We start from the raw sequence: 20,097 nt of genomic DNA, 5'->3' as shown, positions 1-20,097 counted from the left end.
GGATAAATCGGAATAGACTTTAACGAATCCGCGAGATGATGCCGAGGAAAAAAAAAAAAAAAAAAGAACAATTACGTAGATGAACGGACGATGAGAATAACGAGCGGGAGTACGAACGCTGCAATGTATGCGTGAAGAAGATAGAGAAAGAATGAGAAAGAGAGAAAATGATCAGGCTGAAAGAGAATGAGAGAGAAAGAAAGAGAGAACGATAATAAATCAATGTTAAACCGATCATTACCAATTTACAATTTTGAGAGACACATCTTCGTTATTCGCCATTTCTCTGCATAAGTTTCAACCTCGGTTTTCAAGCGCTGGTGGACGCTGCCCACCCACCCGCGGGCATAAATCGCACCTGAATCGATCAATGCTTTGCGTGGACTTTTTTTCTTTTGTAAAGAGTTAAGGGCTAATGAATCACTAAAAATATTCGCAGCGTCGATGCGCAGGACGTTTTTAATGCATCGGAAATTACCAGATGCGAGGCGTCGTCATCAATGGGGCATCGCCCGCATCGAAATATACACACAGAGTCTCACAGCGTTTCCGTTTTTCCAAAGTATCGTGACAGCAGGGACGAGGAGAACAGTCCCGTTCTATGTGTGTAAGAATCATAAAGCTTAATGAAGAACATTATACTATGAACTTACGGGATACTAAATAAAAGTAAGCCAAACCGTTAAAAATTGCAATATGTATCTTTTTATATCCTCCATGTCGAGATATCAACGACATTTTCCCGCTCTCCCCCTTTTTCTACACGTTCGTTCTATTATATTTTTGAGCATTTATAGTAGACGATTTATTTATTAACACTATAAGGAGCGATATTAATGTAACGTATTCGCTGGAAATCGTATGACGTTACAACACAGCAATTAGTGAATACGTTACATTAAGGAGAGAACACGTAGGCATAAAATCTCTTACCATAGTTTATTTATTATATATATATATATATATATATATATATATGGAAAAAGTTATAAATGCATTATACAAAGGCTCTTTTATATAGGCTCGTGGAAAATCTTCATTTAGATTTTTTGTTTTTATCGCGAGTTTTTATGCAATCCCGAATAATGTTTTGAAAATGCACATGATAGAAGGCACCTACAAGACGAAAAATGCCCATAAGCGTTGATTCCCAAATTAATAGCCAAACCGAATGAAACGGCGACATTCCGGAGCATAGTACAGTTAACATAAATCCTTCCACACCGACAGTAGAAAAAAATTTTCCAATCTAAAATATGTTTTAATTTTTTATCAATTATCCACTTTTTAACTAAATTAATACGCAATCCTGCTTCTACTTACCAATGCATCTTTAAAAAGTTTTTCTGCTACTACATTAGGACTGACAAGGTTACTAGTTTCAGAAATAAGTTTTGTTTCAAGTGGTTTAGATAATTCTTCTACAGCAAAACCTGGAGTGTCAGTGTCTGGAGGTGCACTAAGAGTCACAGAAATATTATATGGTGCAAGTTCCATAGATATACTTTCTGCTAAACCGCGTAATGCAAATTTTGTACTACAGTATCCCGAATAACCAAATATACCTGGAAAATAGAAATGTTACATATTAAACATGATTTAAAGACATTTAACTGGAATATTGAAATAGATACCTAATAATGCAGCTTGAGAAGAAGTCAATACTATAATTCCTTCTTGAGCAGCTTTCATTCTTTGAACAACAGCTTTGATACAATAATATGATCCTAAGAAATTAGTATGAATCATTTCTTGTAAGTCTGTTACTGAGGTATCTTCAATTTTGCCACAAATCGCAGTTCCAGCACAGTTCACTAACATATATATTGGACCCATAGTTCTTTCTAAATCACTCAGGGCTTTTTCGACAGCATTATAGTCTTTACCAATGTCTAAAGCTAGATATTCAACTTTCTGAACATCTTCATCTTTGCACGCACGGATAATTTCATTTCTTGCAACTTGTAATTTATAAATGTTTCTTGCAATTATTGTCACATGTGCTCCATGTTTTGCAGCGAGAATTGCAACACATTTTCCTATACCACTGGATCCACCGGTCACCTATCATAAAATATTAAAGATATAAAATTTTAAAATAGAAATAAGAAATCGTAACAGAGGTTAGGTCTATATTAATCTTTTACTACTTACAACAACATGCTTTCCATTAATATCTTTCGGTCGTCTTCGGAAAAGGACATCAAAAACAGAGTTTGGCAAAAAGAAATCTTCGATGACAAAAAGCAAAGAAAAAGCAAACACGATGATAATAACTAGCACGATAATTATTGTTACGCCAGATATTTCTTCCATTATTTTTGAATGAATCTTTTGACTAAGTCTCGACTAGAAACGAATTTAATTCATATATTTAAGCATTACTATCATTAAAGCACAGTTTATACAAATATTTTTATTTATATTAAATCTATACTAGAAGTAGAATTAACTGACATCATATTGAACTTCATATATGCTTCGTGCTTCACGTTTTGAGTCCTGAAATATCGACAAATCCTTAGTCAATATGTAGCACAAGAAAACGCATCGAGTGTCAGATCTATTCTATTCTTAGTCAGTGCTTTTACTTTTTACACAGTCGGTATTTCAGAACATGGAATACGAAATCCTATAAGATGACAAATCACTTGTTTCCTTGTTTGTCTGTAAAAATATATTTTGTCTGATAAGTTTACACTTCATTAATTACTACATTATATAAATTTCAACCATTTATCTGGATCTAAGATACTTATTGATAAGTGGCTCCGTACGTTCGTCATAGGAACTCTTTCAATATCCTTTCTTTACTCCCAGGATAACACAAAATTCACTGATAAAAGTGTCTTTCACAAAAATGATTAATTTATTTAAGTATTTAATAATCCTCTACTTTTATTTATTTCCAAACGAAACTATTACGCACGATCTATGAAACATATATACTATATCAATCCTTAAGATAAGATCGTCGATTAAAATAAAGTATATTCATTATCAATCAATTTATCATTTTTCTTTTTCATAACAATAATTCACCAAATATAAAGCACACGTTATAGTAAAACACTAGCCGGAATATATAATTACTCGTATCGGTAGCTTAAATGCATTGCGCGAGGAGCGTGCTCGAGATGAAAAAGCTCCCGAAACACGGATCGATCCTGCGCTCGGTGCACAGCTCCAGGGCGGGTTGCATATAAATAGGTTCCGACGAAACACGATACACTTAAGAAAGTTTTCAAAATTAGTCAGTTGTCTGTGCAGAGACGAACTTTTTCTCCTTAACTCGTATATCATTGACCGGATCGGATGGCGAGCTGACCGGAAAGATTATTAATTAGCCGGCCCCGGGAACTTGAATAGTTGGGTGCTGGTGAAAACGGGTGGGGGCAGATGGGTCGTACGTGCATTCACCCCCGTTACCGAGGGGGCAAAGCCCCCGCTTCACCCCTGCCGTTATCCTTCGAGCAAAAGGTCACGTACCACCACCCTGTCGATCGTTCACCTCGTCCTGGGAGTCTCTCCTGGTAGTCAGGTTAAAGCGGAAGGTATGAAGAACCTCTTTGCATTTCGGATATGAACGACGCGGACGTGAAAAAGGGATGAGCCGCATTATCTCTTAACAATTTCTACCTGATTAAATGTAAACCACTGTCGTTGCCAGCTAGAAAATAGCGAAATTTAGACGATGATTTTGAGAGAGTGCTCAGGTCGATTATACTAACAGAAGATCATGCGTTAAAATTTTTTGTAAGTAAATTCCTCTCCTTTTTTTAAGGCGTTTTTGTAAAGTAATTACGTCACAGCTTCATTTATAACTAGACTGCTGATCTTCGTGCAATTTTATAAACGCGATTAAAGATATGAATACTAAGTAAGTAGAAATTTGTTTCCGCGAAATATTTTAACTATTATTCCATTCTCGATATTTTATATGTTTTATACATAAAAATTTATTTATAACATAGCTATGTAAATTATATTTAAGAAACGATATCAAATCATCGTTTAAATATGGAATAGTTCGATATTTAGCATAAATGAAAGTGTAACATAATGTGTGGTATATGTAAACGACTATATAAATATGGAATAGAAATTTATCGCGCCTGATGTTTATTTCGCACGAAATAAATGCATATACTTCGCGGATATAAATTATCCATTACACGTACGAACATATTGCGCGAGAGCATAATATATTAGTTCTTTAACACATTATGCGCCATTCACAGATCGTCAGGTTATTAATTATCGTTTTGCACGGCAACGACAACGGAAATGAGGATTTCATGCATTTTTCTCACGCATTCATTCAAAATCCTCCTTCTATATATAGCGTTCCTACATCATAATCAAACAATAGAAAACAATGAGACCGTTCCAAGTATCAGATCGAGTTGTCTCTGCGGTTCAGTCCTTATTTTACTCTAGCCAGTTATTCCCTCGCTTAATAACAAGTTACTCGCATTTTTATCACCGCATAAACGCGATCCTGCTATCTGACGATCAACAAGGAGCAGTACCATGGACTTCGATATCGTGTTTCGTGCCTTCCGAACGGACGATCGAGCACGAAACTCTCAACGCCGGACAAAGACAAGGAATAATACGACGTGGCAAACAATGAACCCTCGGTTCGGTATTATGTTCCTCGTTTTGACGAAAGAAATATCCAGTGTCGGCCCACCGGGGCGCAAATGGCAGCGGCGGCGCGCTACTTCAAGACCGCGATAAATAATCGTTCGTTCGATAATCTGAAATTTCACATTTGTCGCGAGTGTATTTCGGACTTTGTCTACCGTCTGTTACGCGACGTGATGTACGTTTGACCCTGCGGAGAAGATTATGGAATACTGAGGGCAGAGCGTAACGTTCCATGCCCCCTTTGGACATCCATAAATGCGTGGACCGCAAACATCGGGAAACACAAGGTTTATAAGGTCTGTCGGTAGCCGCTAATCCCCGAGAAGGAGCAACTTGGTTTCCGACTTTCGACGCCCTCGTAAAATCCGCAATGGATCTTAAGCGGTGATCCTCCGTCGTCGTCGAAACGTTTCAATCGTCCGGAAAATCCGACACGGTAGGACACCCTGCGGTGAATTCGCGACACGGACCTTGTGGTCCCTTTCCGTGGCCGTTACCCCGTGTACGAGATAGGTGTCGGCTTACAGAAACGGACACGGACCACGGGGACACCGTTGCTACGATTTCGGACAGAGAAGCGTACGTTGCACTCGCCAGAAGGGAGTGTCCCGTGCGGCCCACCCCTCCCCTCCGCCCTCCACCCTCGCCTGGCCGTCAGTACCCCTCCTGTGATACCCTAGCTACGACCCTGGGTTCCGTGTCTCCCGGGCTGCACCGGGGGGTGAACGCCCTCGCCTGACCCAGACTCAGAATCGATCTCCATTCGTTGCACTGTTGGCTACCCTCACTCCCGTCCCACCCCTCCGAAGTACCCTCTGTACCCAGGGAGGCTCGTCACACTCGTGGATTTTCCACGGAACCAGCTTTCTGAAACTTTGGGGAAAAAGGAGAAAGAGAGAAAAGAAAAACAGCCACGATGACCGGGGGCCTGTCTTCAAGCCACTCGAAGAAAACCATCCTTTCTATCCTCTTTCGGTTCTATTTTCACGTCAATGGATAACCTCCGGCAGCGGTACCACTACAGGTACTAATGTGTCGTTTAACGAATTTGAAAAGCTATTCTCACTCAGTTTTTTCATTTTCTACGATTTGGGCAATAATATTTCTCTCAACGCTTCCGGCGAACCCAACGTTGTTCGAATTTATCCGTCGTTCGTTCACCCCTGTCGACAATCGCGGAAGCTATTCCTGGTGTACGGGTAAATTCATCAATTGTGAATTGTGAATTCGAGATAGAAATTCGCGAGTTCTTTCGATCAACGTCGATCTCGAAGTATCGACGGCCATTTCGATAGGATCGTACAAAAGGATAGGAATTTTAATGAACGGACACGCTACACGCTATTTGTGGCACTTTATAATCCATGAATTGTTAATACGGTGCTATTTCAGTGAACGGTCTTTCTTATAGGCTTAGACGCGGCTTTGAAAATCGTGGCAGGGCCTATAGAACGCGGGGGTAAAACGGCCGATCTATTTTCCTACGATACGCAGTTCCACGTGTTCGTATCGCGTTCGTGTAATTTCAAACCGCGTTAGCGATGCTTTCCCGCTCGGACATAAAATACCACGACTGTGTAAAGTTGCTTACAAATATGGTCACGCGATGCTCGGACAGCGTGCCATTTCGTATAGTTATGGAAGTTCTTGAAGATGCGTATAATTTTGTCTTGTCAATGTTTGAACAACGTGAGAGTTGCATTTTTCTTTCTTTTTCCTTTTTTTTTTAAACGATGGGTATCTAGAGAGGGGCAAAATTGCTTGAAAATGATGGTGAATTAGAGGGAATTGCACAATTGTGGATGTTTTTCTTCTTGAATGGTAGCAAATGTCACGGAATAAGATAGTTTCTTCACGAGGAGGGGTCGGTCGAAATATCATTGTAAACGAGACATTATTCGTAACTTTGTAGAAAATTATTATATTAGCGCGAGCTTCGTGTATATAAGAACTGACTAATGAAAATAAATCAATGATAATGACAGGCTCTCTGAAGCGTCCTTAAAGTGTAAAGCGGCGAAAAATTTTCACTGCGTGATATACGGCCATTATTGAATTAAAAAGCCACCCTGAAAGCCGAGATTGCTGTATCTTTCGTCACTCCTACAAGTGTTAAAAGTTAAAAGAAAGCGAATGTTTAATTTAATATAACTTAATTTATTTAATATAATTAACAGTTTATTTAATTCAATTCAATAATTCGTTTACTCGGATTAATAGTTATCGCGAGTAAAATTATACAAGTTGCATTACAAGCGTAAGTTTAAATATACAATTCTTTTACACTTTACAAAATTGTAAATTCCTTTGTAAATTTCGTTCAATTAATTGCTATATTATTCGCAGACGAAGTGTCATTGTCTCGAAAGGTAAACCGGTCACCTCCATTTTCCGTCAGTTTCTTCATTTTGCTAGAAACTACCCCTTACTTCCAGACGTTCATTCGTCACGGAAGATGAACGTAACGTAGAAAACGGTAAATTCGATGTTCCTCTAAATTTCTTTCAACTCAGCACGTGCATCGTCTCAACTACGGCACGAACACCGAAATGTAATCCGAGTACGCATCGAAAGCGCGAAAGAGACCGAGGACAGAGGGCGAAAGCAGAGGCGAAACCTGATGTCTGAACTTTATTTCCATTAATGTCCAGGAAATAATATCCCGCGTAAAGCGCTTTCGATGGCGAGCGAAGAAAGAAAGTCATTTACCGGCCCTGTCGCGACTGAATTATAGGAGTGGCGCGAGTCAAAGGGACGCATCGAAGCACCCTATGCGTGTATTACCTCGGCTAACGATTTCATCCCCCGTCCGCGACGGGTGAGAGAAGCGACCGTTGGGTGGGGGTGCGAGAGGAGCGATGCGGTGGCAGCATCAGAAGGAAAAGTCACTCAGGAAAGAGAGATGGAGACAGAGATAGTGAGAAAGAAAGAGAAAGAGAAAGAGAAAGAGAGAAAGAGAGAGAGAGAGAGAGAGAAAGAGAGAGCGAGTGAGCGGAGGAGGATAGAACGAGAGCAAGGGGTGCAACGCCGCGTAAGTAAGTAAGTGCAGCTTGGCTCGGTGCATTCTTCTCGGTTTTCTCTTGGTTTCCGCGGCCGTTACGAGTGGTCCGACGAACTTTTTAACGAGCCAAGCCGAGTCCTACGCCTCCCAGTTGCTGGTGCTCGCCACCTCGAAGGGGTGGATCGCTATCGCGGCCGGGAACATTATGACAGCGCCGTCTACGAGACATTGTGCGCGTCAGCTTCCACGGAATATTACGGCCGAGGAAAGAAAGATATGCAGAAACAGCGGGGGTAAAGGGGATGAAAAGGGATGGAAAGTGGAAAGAGGGGGAGGGGAGGGTGATGGCGACGCGGGGTTGGGTTCGATGAATCTTTCTCTCTTCCACTTCTCTCTGTCTGGTCCTCCCTTTCCTTCGTTCTGATATTTCCGTGGCTCGAAGTTCTTTCAGCCAGCTTCGTAGGGAGTGGTTCGAAGGAAATGCGACACGACGCCGCTTGTTTATTTATTTATAACGGGGCGCGGGGCGTTTTGATGGATGCGACATAATGAACGGGGGGTTAAGAAGCGTTACGCTCCGGACCGGTGTCCCCTTCTGTGGATGTCTGACGCAAATTAAAGCGACGGAAATGAAAGAAACGGAAGGAAATTTGATTGCGCTCGCAGCTCGCCGTCATTATCACAAATTAGTGTTTCAGTATTCAGAGGATTTTCAATTGAACGCCGGGAACGTCTTCGAGAGCAAATAAGAAATCTCCAAGAGCGAGCCAACGATTAAAGAAATAATTGCTTGACAACGACAGATACTTGAGTTTCCATTACCGGCCGAAGTAAACGAAAATTCCTCTGCCCATTGTCTGGAATTAGAACATTTCGTTGGGAAAAGCGCGAGAAATGAATCGAAAGCTTCTCGCTTTTATACGGAGCTACCGCGTAGCAACTCGGAATGCAATTACAGTTAAAGTTCGTGGATGTAACTAGAATTTCCTAATCTCTGAGTTATCTTCGCGGACGAATATCTATCTCATCGGTCTGTCCTAGCTCTCTCGATGGAGATCTGTATAGATGGACGCGTCTCCTTGAATAATTACCCCGTACATCTGCACGTCGGAACGAACGATATCGCCTGCGCGCAACACTGCGGATGATTTACTCGCTCGAGCTCGAAACGCTTTTCGTGTTTTACAATCATTCGTGAAATCGTTTTCAAAACCGGGGTGCGTGAAACGTGTTTCATTCTGCCAGGCAAATCGCTCGTTGCAGCACTTTCAGAATCGTATCGGCAGCCGTGCCGTTTCGTTTCTTTGAAAGAGCCACGCTCTTCGATAGAGCTGTCCGGCACATTCCTTTTTACGATTACGGATTATTTATAACTGGCTTATTAATACACACCGCGTCTCCGACACACCATTAGCATGTATTGATTTTCCGTTGCGCCGCGTTGCCTCGTTATTTTTAAGCTCTACGTTCCGGCCGTAATTAATTCGATTGAATCGCACTCTCGCGGCGTGATCATGCTGAAAACGTGTTAATCACAGTCGGTTTCGTTTGAAAGTACTTTTGTGAAACCGGAGGGATTCTTGAAAAAAGGTACACGACGGATTATTAAGGTGATCTCCCGAGAAAATTAACCGGTATAAGAAATGTCCATTTCTTGGTCATAATCCAAGAATCTGTTGTTTTCGGGTGCGTCAAGAATATTAATAATTCTTTTCTATAAAAATATATATATATATATATATATATATATATATATATATATGTACTTACGTATAAAAAAACGAACTCTATTATATTAGTACTAGTTAATACGTTGAAATCGTATGATGTTACTTGATAAATTTCGCTACTACTTTGAGACTATTGAACTCTTCCATTTTTGGTTCTTGCAGTTTATTGTTTCTTTCTGACTGTATCGAGAAGCATGATATTAAAAGTGTGTGAATTAAAACACTTGATTGAAAAAAGTTTTCCAAGAAAATCGCATCTTGCATTTTCAAGTAATTAATACACCTACTTGAGCTTCTTAATTTTCCTTGTTTCTGTTCGGTAATTTACTTATTCACTTGAACGATCAGGAGTAAAAGAACGAAGATTATTTAGTGAAACATGGCAGTGCTCGTTGATTTACCGTTTAAATTACTAAAGGTATATTTTCATGGTGATGGATATTTATTTTTAATTTATTATTAATTTAAGTAATTTACTCAATGAAAAACTTTCAGTTTTTAAACCAGCTTTTATTTTCAATCAAAATATACCGACTCTAAGTCCAGACTTTTCTTTTAATTTAACGTAAATGTCAGTGCTCTCTAGACATTAATTTATAATTCCAGATTAATTTCGGACTTGATTCTTCTATCTCCCATCCAATATTTAACATGACAATCCAAATTAAACATTTCAATTTTCTAATTTTACATGAATGTAAATGAATAAAATAAAGGTTAGATAATTTTGGTCTTGACGTAGAAAGCTTAGTTTTCTTATAATTCATGTCAATCATCGTACTAAAATTCTAACTGTACACACAAAATTGGTCATACCTCCAGCTCAGTAAATCACCTTTTTCTCTCACATTTTTCTTTCATTCGTTGGTTCAACTTTGGAAGTTGTTTAATAAACTGATTAATGAATCTAATACATAATTATTTTACTGCCTCATGTTTCAAGTGCAAGATCAAGCCAATAAAATTGTTTCGCATTGATCTCGAAATTTTCCCTCAACATGCATTTACATACATATACTGCAAGTAGATATTATCAAATTGATATTACGCAAAAGTGCTTCTACATGAAAAAGAAAAAAAAGAAAAAAAAAATACGGCGTGTCGTTCTTCGACGGTCTTTGGTCTTCGTTCCACCCAACTCTTGCAAACAGAGAAACGAGTCTGAAAATCATCTGGGTTTCTGCGACACGGCCGGACCGTATCCCGACGAGCGGAGTTTTGCAACGAGGCGAACGTTGCGCGGTAGCAGTGCGCGGATTCTGAGTTCCGCGAGGAAGGAGCGCGACGCACGTCGTTCGTCGCTGCGAAATGAGGCCATTTCTCTCCCCTGTGTCGCCGGCGAGCACCGTCACGCCACCGATGCGCCCCCTTTTTCCACTTCGAGATACGTCAACGCTTTGCAGAGAACAATCAAGGGGAGAGGGAGAGAGAGAGAGAGAGAGAGAGAGAGAGAGAGAGAGAGAGAGAGAGAGAGAGAGAGAGAGAGTTCAGTGCACCAGGCCGAGAGTTCCACGAACTCCTTTTCCCGGCGGATGCGCATTCGTCGCGGGAATATCAATTGTCTGTAACGAAGTTTCTCGCTTTTCGAACAAACTTGCCGGCGCAAATTTTCAGCGATAGTGGCGTGCGCGGGACCCCGGGGCTCGTTTTCGCCCCTCGTACCCCCCTATCCAGCCAAGATCGCGACACCGGCGACCTGTTGGCGGAAACTGCCACTTATCACCGATGAAACCGACTCTGTTTCCCATCGATCGCCAAGCTGATGGACTCGCACGACACAGGTCGACAGATGTGACCTATCGTCGTTGATATAAAAATGTGGTATTTTTTTTTTTTAATGGAAATTTGTTGGCAGGATGTCGTTGTCGACTGATAGAAATCGAAAATTTAACAGAAAAAGAGGGAGGAATAATTTTTCGTAGCTGTGAGTTTTAATTATTCGATTACTATATTTAATTTTATCTATATTTGTCACATAAATACCCGAGAGATTGTGTTTAATTTTTAACAGGGAGTGGCAATAAGTTTTTTTGAATACAATGGAGATAGAGAATAGATAATTACAGATATATAGAAAACAGAGAATGTTGAATAATTATCCAATGTTAAATACAGTATAGCAATGTAATAACATTCAAAAAAATGACAACTTGAGAAAATCACAGATGCACTTTTGTAATAATGTTCAAAATAATTAAATTCAGAATTTCACGCTATTGCTGTGAGAAACGATTATGAAAAAATAAGTTAAAAATCTGTTATAATAGTGAGATTATTTATAGTAGCATTATAAACGTTTCGAGCAAACAGTGCTCCACCAATTACACACCAATCGCGTGTAAAGACATACTTCCCACGGTCGTGTCGTAGAAAAATCGACATTGATATATCGATATCAGTAGTCTTTAACCTCTGCAGTCATGTGTTTTATACACTATAATCTGGAATCTCGGTTTTCTTTAAATACCAAACCATGATTTTTGAGTGATCTGCGATTGAGAGCTAAGATCAAATAAACTGAAGTCTTGAGCCTTTAATATTTACTATTGATATATTATCGTATCTTGCATCGATAGAACAACATTATCTATTATTTTCAAAGCACAGTATAATGAGTTCCTAGGAAAAGCTGTATCTATATCTAGAGGAACTCGATAACAGAATAATCGTGGCTTCTTTCTCTGATGTAAGAACTAACTCGGAATAGTATATTTTAACTTGTACATCCTCGCGATACAGGGAAAGTATCGATCAATTCTAACCCAATCATCTCTTGGACAAACTCGATTTATCTTTGTCCAGAAAATCTGGAGAGATAACTTTCTATCGCAACCCTACCGTCTCGTAACCTTCCATTACAGCGTACGCCATCACAGTTCTTACGCCATCACGTAAACTCCAACGCCGCAACGAATCTATTTGACAAATTGCCAAATTCGTGCCGTCCCGAGCGATTTATCGACGAAACAACCTTCGATCGCAAAAATTGCGGAAATTACCAGCCAAATTCTGGAATCTGAGTCCTGTAAAACGACACGGAAGCGAGAACACCGTATTCAAGAATCTTTGGAAGAAATCATTTCCGTCTGCGTGGCTGTAAACGGCTCGAGAGACGATCGTTCGGTCGATATGCAAGCAAGGTAGCGAGAAAATAAAAACAACAGCCACCCCTACCGATACGTGTGTCCTAATCCGTGTCGGCCCACGGCTTTCTCGAAAGTCCTTTCTCGTTGCACCGCGCGACCACCCTCCACGCCCCGACGTTTCACCCTTCGAATTAGAGCTCGTGTATCATTAGCTATTCAAATTCATTTCTGCGCGGTATTACGGCGACTGAAATATACGCGCAGCGTTATAACGGTGGCGTGATTGCCTCCACTTTAGTCACATCGTTGAAAACGAACCCCCCAACGTTGCCTCTCTGCTTAGGGGCGCGTCTGTGAGCTCGCAGCACCGGGAGTTCATTGCACTGGAAAAGTTTCACCGGTTTTCGCTCGATCGACGAGCGAATGGGAGACAGAGAACGAAAGAGAGAAAGAGAGAGAGAGAGAGAGAGAGAGAGAGAGAGAGAGAGAGAGAGATCCCGGACGTTTCGACCAAGACAAAACGCAAGCGGAACGTGAAGGTTGCTCGAAAGTTATTAGGTTAGACTTAACGCTGGGTAAACTAATAAGGGAAGGTCATGATCCGGACCAGCGTTCTTCTCCACCGCGGTGTTTACGGTTAAATGTGCTTCGTTAAAATGTTGTGTTTGGAGTATCAGTCGCGCAGAAATTCGTTAACGTAGTTAAGAAATTCGTTCGATCAAGAGAGAAATATGACTGTCTGAAAATCTGTTCTTAACCTCGCGAAGATGGAAGGTTCTGCGAATGCGAAAATAAAGAATTCTGTGAAAAGTTTGATATAAAATATCGTATTAATTGAGGCTTCCTTTATCTCCTTTACGTGCCCTGTTTTTTGATTTCATGTTTTTATTTTTATACAACTCTGGTTGCGATGGGGTGGCTCAAGAGGTATCACAGTGGTAGAACATGGAATCAGTCTAAACCGGAATTTAAATATCACGAATTTCGTTTTGCGTGGGACAGGTCATGATATTTTAAAGGATTTACGTTAAATCGAACTGATCGGTCGTTGTACAACAGGGCGTTACCCCTCGTCGATACACGTTTCCCTCTTGTTTTTCGTTGATAATGTTTCCTGCTGTTTAACACTGTATACTATAATTACCGATAATGTTATCTCACTGAAAAATTGAAAGAAACAATTTCCCGAGGCGAAACCATATCTTATTAAACAATTTTACACGAGCCAAAGTTTCCCAAAAATTTGCTCGTTTTTAAAATTTCACATCCAGTCAAACAGAGATAATTAATTTGGCTTCTGGTTGTAACAAACAAGCGTAGTAAGTTTCATTACGAAACTTCGTGATACGCTAAAACATAAATTATCGAATATTATCGAACAATTTTCCTCCAAAATTGTATCGAACAATTTTGCTCCCTGCACGTTTTACAAGCTAATCCCTTGTCCCTTGTCATTTGAAACAAATATCTGCAAAATTTGTAACGTAAATTAAATTCGTTTCTCAAAAATGTACTGCGGATTTTCGTGCGTTTGTTGGAAACTTCAAAGTGGAAAATTACGGAGAACGAGGAAATATGTATGTAGTTTTTATAACGTCAAGTACGCAAAACAGTATTTTCTGCGTTTTTTTTTTTTTTTGCTGAGAAATATGAATTTGTATAAAAATCCGCGTAACATACGGAAACTTATCAAACTATCGCCAAACAGTCGAACGACGATTCGAAACTTTTTCTCTTCTTCCTTGTTTCTCCGAGCGAAAGATTAGACGAGAGGAGAATCGGCGATTAATTATTAAAAATGCCCGAAGGATAAGGTATTGCGTTAGGGGACGAGCCGCGGGTATAGATTGTATTACCAAAACTTATGTCTCTTTAGAGACCTGAAAAAATTACGAGAAACGTTAATGGCGAATTATTTACATGTCCTTCTCCGGGGCTGCGGCACGGAGCCGAACCGGCTACGCGATGATTTACACGAATCGTAATTCAACGCCGCTAGTCTCAGTCGGCGTAACTCGTGGTCGGCCTCGCGGCCCCGCCTATAATTCGCATGCGCTCATTTCCCAGACATCGCGGCCTCAGCAACCACGTTGAATCAATAATTAAGATAGCATCCGATCGCCGCCACGGATCCACGAAACCGGAAACGTTTCGATCGCGTCAACGCATCACGGCTCATCACCTGATGCTTCGCCGCCGTAGAATTGAATTTTTGTCGGATCGCCTCTTTTTGATCGAAGAAGTTTGATCCACTTAACAGTGCTCCGTTCAAGTTCAGTTGAAAAGTTCCTCTTTTATTTTATTCCTTGTGATATTTTCAGAAATAAATTTAAATCTGTAAATATAAGCTCACGAAAATATTCGATCGTCCAAAAGGTACAAAGTATTCGGCACTTTTGCTAATTATACGTTTGAGAATAAATATTTCTCAACATTCAGGATCAAAACGGGGTAATGATAATTTTTAGATTCGTCTCAAATTTTGTTAATGTAGTCGTGACAATCATGTCTCATTAATTGAACATTAAATGTTTTATACGACATAAAATTGTCAATGGGGTGAGTCGGTGTGCATAGATTTATATTTAAATTACAGTTCTATGCTAACGTTGAGAATCGTATTGATAATAGGTAGTTATTGGGTTCTATTTTTTCATTATTGGGTTATAAATTCAATATTGGGTTCTATAAATTCGTTATTGGTGAAAATCACAAATTTTGAACGTAGATATAACGTTCGTCACAGATGTTAATAAGAGAATCTCGCAAGCGAGTGTTGCTCGAACTTACAAACAATTTGAAAACAAGTATCTCGGGAGATGATAAACTGCCGTAACTCACGTAGCGTGATAACTCGAAGACCCTTGAACTTGTATCACGAAAATTGCAAACGACCAAAGGACCATCTAATAAAAAAAAAAGAAACGTATTCCTCGATCTTTCACAACTCGACCATTTATTAGGCTACGAATTCATATCAATATCCCGAAACTTGTATTTCGACAAACAAAATTGCGAACCGTAAAAAATGAAGGGAAGGGGAACTAGAATCAAGGAAACTCCGGATTCCAATTTCGCTTCCTCGTAAAAAAAGCTACTTCGAACTACCTCTTCGAAACATCAGTCTAGACCAATAAAATCTTCGACGACATCCTTCCTTCCAGCATTTAAATTTCTCAGTGATCGTGCACGTCCGTGTTCCTCGTCCATTCCTTGTTTCTTTCTCATTTTCTTTCACCGACAATCTTTTGATAGATCGAAACACCGCGCGCAGGTATCTTCGACGTGGCTCAACTACCTGGCGAAATATCGTTGTTTACAAAGTTGCACGTGTCGCCGTGCAGCTCGCATCCTCCCCGATAATATCGATCGGCATGGGCCCGGCACGGCCGAAGAGCAGGAATTTTTAATACTTTCGTCGTGTCGTAACTCGGCCCGGCCGCCGCCGCGGCTCGATCTGGCACACGTTTCTTCTCCCCCCGGAGGAGAGCGTGTTGTTTATCAGCCCCGGGGATTTCTATCGGGTTTCGAGCGGAACCCTCGGCTACCGGCCGATCCACCTGTCTATGCGCAACAACGGGCACAGGTGTCCAAGGTGTCCGCGCGAGAGGCAACAGTCACGCGGCAAGGTGCAACGGCCGAGCCTGACTTTAGCTGCCTCGCGAATCTGCGCCACCCTGTGCGAACGTGAATGCACCGAGTTCGATCGGTGGAGGATTCGAACGCAGAAACGATATAAAGCATAACAGAGAGAGAGGGAGAGAGAGAGAGAGAGAGAGAGAGAGAGGCGTGTGTGAAAATGGAAGGACGTGGACGAGGTACCGGCGTACTAGTCACTGCGTACTAGTAGACCGACCGTACGATGGTGCGAGATGGGGTGAAACGCACCAGGCGAGACAGAGAGCCGGAGCGGAACCAGCGCGAAAGAGCAGGATGGAGAGATAAACAGAAACAGAAGCAGGGGCGAAAGACCGCGGAAGCGAAACGAAACGAAAGGTAAGACGAAGGGAAAAACGAAGAAGAGAGAGACAGAGAGAGAGAGAGAGAGAGAGAGAGAGAGAGAGAGTTTAAGTAAACGAAGTATAACGTGGATGATGGAAAAGAGACGAGAGAAGGTGAGGGTGTCCGGGAACGATGGAAGAAATTAAAACACCGAGACGTGCTGGTTCGTACGCCGGTATAGTGAATGTGTACGTAATACATGGAGGTGTATATGGCGCTGGCGATAGATCGCGACAAGGGGTAGAAAAAAGAGAGAGAGAGAGAGAGAGAGAGAGAGAGAGAGAGAGGACCGAAGGGTAGCAAGTTGGCTGGGTAGCGCACGTTGCCGATATCAGAGGGGCGTCCTGGGGACGCATGCGTACCTGCCTCGGCCCTGACTGCACCGCAGGGTGGTTCAATGTTACGGGAGGGCACTGACCCGAGCCGGAGAATCCACCCATCGGTGCACCGAGGTGGCTACACCCCTGGTATACGTAGGAGCCCGCCGGTCCCTGCAAACAGCCCTCCGACGATTCACTCTCCTCTGGCTTCTCTCCCTCGTCCCCGAACTATCTTTCTCTCTCTCCACCCTCGCTCCCGTGTTCCTCTATACCCACCACCACGGCCGACATCGACTGACTCTGCTGCCGCTACCACCACTACCATCGCCACCGCCGCCGCCACCACCACGTCACCCTGGTATCGGCACCGATATCGGCGTAGCTACCGTACGACCAGGATACCAGAGCGGCGTCGTCGCCCGGGATAACCATTATTAGCGACGGAATCAAGACCAATATGCGCTGTACGAATTCGAGTCAAGTTCGGTACATTTAACCGAAGTAAGTTTGGTTTCCAATGCTACTCGAAAGTAAAAACCAGTACGCTTGCGATGCATTTATTTTACGCAAGCTATATTAGGTTTCGATGGGTAACCGCAGTTTTGTAAGATTCGAAACATTCGCAAGTAGTACCAAAATCGGAGTTCTTTACTCTCGCTGGAAGACCCAAAGAAAAGACTCAAAAATCGGCCATGATAGTGGTATTGTATTGTATATATGTATTAAAGTATTGTATACAAATTTTTTTTGTATTTATGTATTAAAGTATATGTTAATTCGTCAGATATGTACAAATTCGTTTGGTTGATACAATCTAATATTCAATTATTCGATGCAATGATAAAACGAACGAGAATATGTTTCAAATCGACAAAATCTCTGTCACGCTGGTGACAAATTATTTTTCAGTACTTTCTTCATTATTAATCAAGTATACGTATTTGAAACAATTTTATAATAGTACACCGGTGGAAGAACGAAAACTCGTAATATTTTACAATCAGGACAAATCCGATAGAAAATGTAAGATAAAATGGTTAGGAATGGTGGCTAACCAACCGAGCCCGAACTTAGCTTCAGACGAATCGGAGGGTAGCTGGAAAATGGAATCCTTGCCTTGTTCCAGTCGTCTGGAAAGTCGGCGCTCATTTATTATTCATTAGTGATTAAACAGTAATGGCGGTACAGTGGCCGTTCTAACAACGAACGTGCACGCCGCACGACCCATCCCGGTATCGTTAATCGCGCGTGCCACGTTTGTTTACAGAGCCACGGCTCTGCGCGAGGGTGGCCACTCCGAAGAGTGGCAATTGTACCTTTCGGACGACACGAAATATTTGAACCCCGCTCGAACGAGAGAGGAATGAAACTTTTCGTGAGATTTCGCGTTTCTGTTGGTAGATCATAAACGGTACGTTTTCGTATCTATCGCGAGATATTTCATTATTCTTTCGTAATTTGTTCTTGATTGGCGCGGCCGAAACGTATTCAAATGAGCGGAATTGTTTTCTAATATTTGTGTTAATTAAATTCTTGCATCGAGTGGGGAAACGAGTTAACAAGCATGCCGGTATATTGCACATAATTATTTCTACATTCAAACGGTTGTCCTTTGTTCTTTTCCGTTCTTTCTCATTTTTATCAAACGCAATTTTCACGATATTTTCACCATTCCTAAAGAGAAATGCTATCTGAATGAAAAATTGATTTTCCCTGATGTGCTTTTCGCTGCTAACCAGTGTTTTACTGGCTTATGTAAAAACGTATATTTCGAGAATGAAACGATCTATCTATTTTGATTTCGTCTCTTCGTTTGTACGTAAACGCGTTCGTAAAAGTTAGAATTTCCACAAACGCTTGCAATTTTTAGTAATCATAAAGATTTCTCTTAAAACGTAACATTCAGTTTGTATACATTTAAATATCGATTATTCAAGAAAAGCAGACGATAAAACTGGAACAAAATGATAAATATTCCCACGCTTTATTCGTGGCTCGTCTAAGTGTTTTCAGCCCCAGTGATCGGCGCGTTCATTCAATTTTCAGCGCTGCTCTCACAATGCATCCGCCTAATCGGGAGATTAAGATCTTGCAGTGGCGCAGCATCGGCCGCAACGCGGTGGCCCACGCAGGTTCTTCAACCCCTGCGGGTCGCTATCCTCTCGGAATCGTTCGCGGCCGACCCTGAAAACGACTGCCGCTTTTTCTTCATCTAAGCGCGAAAATAAAGCTACGTGACGTAGGATCCAAGTCCAAATTCAAAAAAGTAGGTTTCGCTTTGTGCCATCGTTCTATTTTTTTCCATCATCGTAGAACAGTCGAAGGAGTCATTAACTTCTCGATTAAATGACCTTTCTTCTGGAGCCTCGCTCTGGATTTCAAATAAAAAAAATTTTCAAACTTTTTTACGTGCATGAAATATTATTCGACTGCATAGTCCTGGAGTTTAAAAATTCTAAAATTCTCTTTATTCAAAGTTACTTTACTCGTTCACTTTAGTTTAGTCTCGATCTTTGCTTCTCACATTGCTTTTCATTGCATTTCAATTCTGTTTCATTTCATTTTCATGATTATTATAACTTTTGAATAATAACTTCAATCGCAGCTGTATTTAAAATTACAATTACAGTCGGTGTAATCGTGCCGGAATTGAAACAATAGCAGTTGCAAGAGGCTACAAATTACTGTTATATATACACACACATAGCAATTCTCCCGACATTTCAACGTAGCAGCAAGCACATTGTCCGCAGGCGAAGCACGAAACTTCGTTATTCCATTACCAAACATTTTCCAAGCAGAAATCACTGGAACTATCGATCTCGCGGAGCTCTCTCCGGCAACGTGCTCTAATCTCGGCTGCCTCGGAGGTATCCGTAGAATCCAAATCCGCAGACCGACCGATATCGACAGGGCAACTCGCGTCAATTTCGAAATCGGCCTAAAATAATTCAATTCGCCGGTGTCGAATCCATGGCGAGAGGGGGGGGGGGCAGGAGAAGGAAGGGGAACGAACGTCGGTTGGAGCAAACGGAACTTTCGCCGCGGTTTCGAACGTTAAACGTCGGATGTTGGCTTCCACCGATGCCTATATAACTAGCACTTGAGACGACCTGGCAGGGGGTTTCCAGTGGGGGTTGACTCCGCCGGTTGGGTCGATTCCCTGTTATGCTAATTTGTCAACGGTCGGGCTCGGGGTAGTCGACCGAGGCTCAAAAATTATTCCACGCTCGGCTGGCTCTCTTCTCTTTCTTCGTTTCATTTCTTTTCTTTTCTTTCTTTTTCTTTTTTTTTTTTTTTTTTTT

General features: G+C 41.3%; 1 protein-coding gene across 1 annotated transcript; it reads right to left on the bottom strand.

Moving 5' to 3' along the window:
* Positions 1 to 922: 922 nt before the first annotated feature.
* Positions 923 to 2,497, bottom strand: LOC122537830 (3-ketodihydrosphingosine reductase). The gene is made up of 4 exons (XM_043671431.1): positions 2,155 to 2,497; positions 1,635 to 2,064; positions 1,324 to 1,565; positions 923 to 1,249 (listed from the first exon to the last, which is right to left on the bottom strand). Exons 1-4 carry the CDS (start codon positions 2,314 to 2,316, stop codon positions 1,037 to 1,039), a joined length of 1,047 nt encoding a protein of 348 aa, XP_043527366.1. The 5' UTR covers positions 2,317 to 2,497; the 3' UTR covers positions 923 to 1,036.
* Between the last annotated feature and the right edge of the window lie 17,600 nt (positions 2,498 to 20,097).

This window comes from Frieseomelitta varia, unplaced genomic scaffold (genome assembly GCF_011392965.1).
Source record: "Frieseomelitta varia isolate USP_RPSP 00005682 unplaced genomic scaffold, Fvar_1.2 scaffold_933, whole genome shotgun sequence".
NCBI classification, from domain to species: Eukaryota; Metazoa; Arthropoda; class Insecta; order Hymenoptera; family Apidae; genus Frieseomelitta; species Frieseomelitta varia.
The sequence above is the reverse complement of the archived record's forward strand: the minus strand, read 5'-3'. Positions and strand labels throughout refer to the sequence as shown.

What these genes read in the sequence shown, in the direction of transcription:
- LOC122537830 (XM_043671431.1), bottom strand. Translation starts at nt 2,316, where the DNA reads ATGGAAGAAATATCTGGCGTAACAATAATTATCGTGCTAGTTATTATC. An exon ending in TTAATGGAAAGCATGTTGTT is followed by an intron (nt 2,065 to 2,154) that starts GTAAGTAGTAAA and finishes ATTTTATGATAG; the next exon opens with GTGACCGGTGGATCCAGTGG. An exon ending in AACTTTTTAAAGATGCATTG is followed by an intron (nt 1,250 to 1,323) that starts GTAAGTAGAAGC and finishes AACATATTTTAG; the next exon opens with ATTGGAAAATTTTTTTCTAC.